Here is a 4,188-nt window from a genome sequence, read left to right on the forward strand (position 1 = left end):
AGCCTTTCCGGTTATAATCGGAGAGCTTTCGGTCGCGCTTCGGTAATCGTGACGCTACCGAGCGTTCCCGACGGCGGTAGCGGACATTCCCGACTATATCCAAGATGGCCGCCAGCTTGTGCCGACTAGCTATTTTACTACTTTTCTGTCGCGCTGTGGAATATTTAGGCTGATCTAAACATCGGCAACCCGGCCAATTGTGGAGTTATATTGTAGGGAAGCTCGGGACAGCAAAAAACCGGGTCAAAAACGGAGCATCGTGCAGCCAACGGGAAATGTGCAGTTCTGCCAATGGATCTTTCCACGACTCTTGCAGAGGGTAATGCAAAATGTAAGCCCAAATCAAGAGTCGCCACGGCTAGGCACTGTCCGGCTCGTCTTAATTAAATTAATTAAGATTATCTTAGGCCTAGGAAAAGTCGCGTCTCCTAAAGATTTACGATCCTGACCTGAATAAATAAGGTCAGTAGGTAGAATTCCCTTCTTTAATAAACAATAATTTATAGCCAAAGTGATCCAAGAAGTGTAGTTATGTTGATTTGTTTACTATATATGGATGACCCCATGGAGTTAAATGACCCCAAAACTGATGCGAGCTGGCTAATGAAAATAAGTTTGTCAAAAAAAAAATTAGCCTTCATTATGAAATCTACGTGGTCATGAAGGTTGAACAAGGGACTAAACACAGAGAGTACTTATGGTTTGGCGAATAATAGACTCCTTTTCATTTCTTTTCATTTTCTTTCTCTTGAATTGATTTTGGCATTCTTCGACATTAACGTTAGTACTAGTATCATTTTCCAATATTTTTGTTGGCAATTTATGGCATAACGTTATATTTGCGCATTTTGCAGCTACTTTGTAGGAAATGTAGCGGGATAAAAAAAACTTTTTTAAAACGAATGAAAATTCTTGTGCGCGCAGATGTCATCCATTTAATCAAATCAATATGGCCTAATATAACACTGAAATGCATCAGTACGCTTGTATTATTATATTAGAACTTTAACCGAAACCTTAGGTCTAATTAGGTTCTGATTTGGTCCAGTGTACTGGTACTAGTAGTAGTACGCACCACTACTCAGATAATTTTATGTCTCTTGTTGGCGGCCGACCTCAAAAAGGCTAGGGTTGGTCGGGTATCCAGAAACATAACATTTTTGCACATACTGTCAGATGACCAAGCTTACAATACCAGCAGTTACATTTTATATCAAGATATGAAATAACGATTTATCTGTATCTGGAAATTTTCTCAGTGATCCATGACCAATCATGTTGTTACTTCCATCTGTAGTGTGTTTGCGCTGGTCGTCCTCTACTGTAGAGGCAGCTAAACCAGTGACAGCCAGTCCTGACATCACAGACGCAGTACAGGAGCAGACAGGCAGCAGGAAAACAACAAGGTACATGTGTAGGATCATACCTGATGTTTGCAAAGGCTGGAAAACATATCAATCTCATATTTAATGTTACAGTAGTGTAAGTCACTTAAAGATCGCAGTACCAGCAGTTTGCGGTCTGAGAAAAAGGACATGTTCACAGAAATATATGTTCGCAGTGGTAGCAGGTGCAGGAAAAATAGCCTGGGTTCCAAACCCATAGCACACTGGACACAAAGTATCTCAGTGAGCCTGGGTCTGGTAGGATCAGATAGACCTGCCAGTTGAACGCACAGTGTGTAAGGCCCCATTGGTGAAACAGCAGGAAGCAATTTTACACCTCTGCTATGATTCCCAGCTGTATCTTTGAATCTTCAACAGTGGCCACCAGCAGATGAGATAAAACTGTAGATAAGGTGTATTTTGTCCTGGTGTGTTAGAGGACTGTTACCTAAACAAACAGGAAAGCCTGGGTTGTACACTAAATACATCTATAAAATTGACTGGTTAATGATTAACTGTTGTGCCCCAGATTGCCCAAGATGCAGGTTATGTAAAGGCTAGGCATATACAAATTATCAGTAGGTAAATCACAAAAATGTCACTTTGCCTATCACTCACTGGCCATGACATCATTGCAATTTTATACATGTATGTATGTCATTAATGTTTCATAGCTTAACAATGTGAAACTTAATAAGGATGACTGTAACATTCTATTTGCTGCCATCTGTAGGTTCATCAGTCCAGAATTCATCATTCCCCGCGGGATGAAGGCAGACTTCCCCACCAAGAACCACGTGGAGAGGATGGACATGCTACGCCGGCGCTCCGTCATGGACATTCCCGAGTTTTATGTGGGTGAGTACGGATTTAATCAAGGGCACAATGTTGGAGTTCTTCTGTCTGCATGTATGCCTAATTTTACTGTAATACCAAGGAATCCAACAATTTCAGGGCAGCAAAACAAAAATAAATATTCTGGATGAGGAAATCTGTAAGATATTGACAATTACTGCCATTTTTCACACATTTTTATACTTGTTTGTTTACTTGAAGTTTTAAGAATAGTCCGAAAAAGAAGCTATCCGAGGAGTCCCTTATTTTTTGGATTTGTTTGTACCAGGTCCTCCAAAAATTAGCTAGAGCTAGCCTAGCCTATGATAGGAAATAAGCAACAATTTTTCCGTCTGTGATATTGGAAATTTTTGCCTTACAGATATCAGTTTGCCATGGTATATGGTTGGTTCAACTTAATACGTCAAAATATGACCAGGAAATTGACATTGAAAATTACTGTAAATTAAATAAGGATTTTGTACTGTTGTTTTCAGGCAGCATCTTGTCAGTGTTGACTGCTGACCCCTACGCCCCCGGTAAATACCAGAAGTTTGTGGGCATCTGTATCAAGAGGGGAGGATACGGACTGGGGGCCACCTTCACTCTCAGAAACGTGCTCAATGAACAAGGTAAGTCACTGCAGAGACAGGGCAGGGACTTTGAAGTGGCTAAAGTATAGATCTTTTGGTGGTTTTTCCTGTCACTTCTGTACCGCAAACTTATCACCACTGTTAAGAAATAATTCCTTGACTTTCTTTTTCTGCACTTGTCGACGCCGTAAACATATAGTTCGGTAAACACCTCCATTTTTCTCAGACCGCCATTTTTGCTACCATGAACATAAAGTGAACGGGAAAGGTAACATTTGCAAAGCAAATGCATAATGTTTACCTTCACCTGGCCTAGGCCAACAAACTACAGCACTATTATTCTTACTCAAAGTCAAATACATTCATATGTATGGTGAGCAGGCTCTCCAACTCTGTCCTGCTTCTGTCATGTAACCCAACATCACCATGGTGACAGACTTCTGGTCCAGGTCGTTGACTTTATTTGTTCGGAAAAGAAGAAGAAGAAACTGAACAAAAACAAGTTGTTTTCCTTCTACGTAGGTAAATATAGAATACAACACGGGGTATTCCGTATCGCCCGAGGTACAAGCCCGACCGCGGGTCAGATCGGTCAGGGTGGGCTGGGACCGAGGGTGATGCGGAATACCCCGTGTTGTATTTTATTTATGTCATACCCACCCAAGAAAACATGCCTTTCAATGCGAAATGAGCAAAACTTTGGTGTCCCTAAACCCCAAAAATGCAACAACATCAATTCCAACGTCCAAACTTTGTATTCAAATTTTCAAAAGCGGTGCACGCAGTTAGGGCGAAATGCATTCAAATCATTCTATGGAACATTTGGAAGCCTGGGATGTACGCGTTAAGAACCCCCGGGCCGTACCACTATTTATCACACGGGCCGGAACACCCGTATCGAACGTAATCATACCCCAGGTATGACATAAACATAATTACAGCATCATCTAATGAACTGCCCTTCCCTTTATGTGTTTCTCCACAGGTATAGAGATCTGCTATGAGCTGTACAACCCCACCATCCACCAGGTGCAGGTGCTGAAGCTACAGAAGTCAGTCGACCCCCACATGGTGTACCTGAGAGACGCCCTGCCTGAGTACAGTACTGTAGACTTCAACTTCCAGCCTGTACAACACAACCCTCAGGACCCTGTACCAATACTGGATGTGAGTTGGGCATGGATTTTTATTAGTGCATACACCATTAAAACTTCATTTTTCTTGGAAAATGTGGTGCCTTTTTGTCAGTTTTGTGTTGGATGAGATAGGTAAGGCTTCATACTCTGATGTTGGCAACAACAGTTGAGAAAAGCCTTTTTCTTCCTTCTTGTTAGTAAGAGTTTTTCCATCTATCAATGCTAGTGGTTTGATTAAAA

The 4,188-nt window shown here is 41.5% G+C and overlaps 1 protein-coding gene across 2 annotated transcripts in view; it reads left to right on the forward strand.

Annotated features, from left to right (window-relative positions):
• The window catches only part of LOC109472506 (39S ribosomal protein L19, mitochondrial-like), a 6,879-nt gene that overhangs the window by 2,167 nt on the left and 524 nt on the right, over positions 1-4,188 (forward strand). Inside the window, exons 1-4 of one of the 2 annotated variants that reach the window (XM_019772286.1) lie at positions 1,261-1,406; positions 2,119-2,243; positions 2,717-2,851; positions 3,798-3,979. In XM_019772286.1, coding sequence (XP_019627845.1) covers positions 1,276-1,406; positions 2,119-2,243; positions 2,717-2,851; positions 3,798-3,979 — 573 coding nt within the window. In that variant the 5' untranslated portion in view covers positions 1,261-1,275. Of the gene's footprint in view, positions 1-1,260; positions 1,407-2,118; positions 2,244-2,716; positions 2,852-3,797; positions 3,980-4,188 lie in introns of those variants that run through there. The other variant, XM_019772285.1, reaches the window with a different exon arrangement.

The sequence above is a fragment of the Branchiostoma belcheri genome, unplaced genomic scaffold (genome assembly GCF_001625305.1).
Source record: "Branchiostoma belcheri isolate BF01 breed outbred unplaced genomic scaffold, Haploidv18h27 scaffold279, whole genome shotgun sequence".
Classification (NCBI taxonomy): domain Eukaryota; kingdom Metazoa; phylum Chordata; class Leptocardii; order Amphioxiformes; family Branchiostomatidae; genus Branchiostoma; species Branchiostoma belcheri.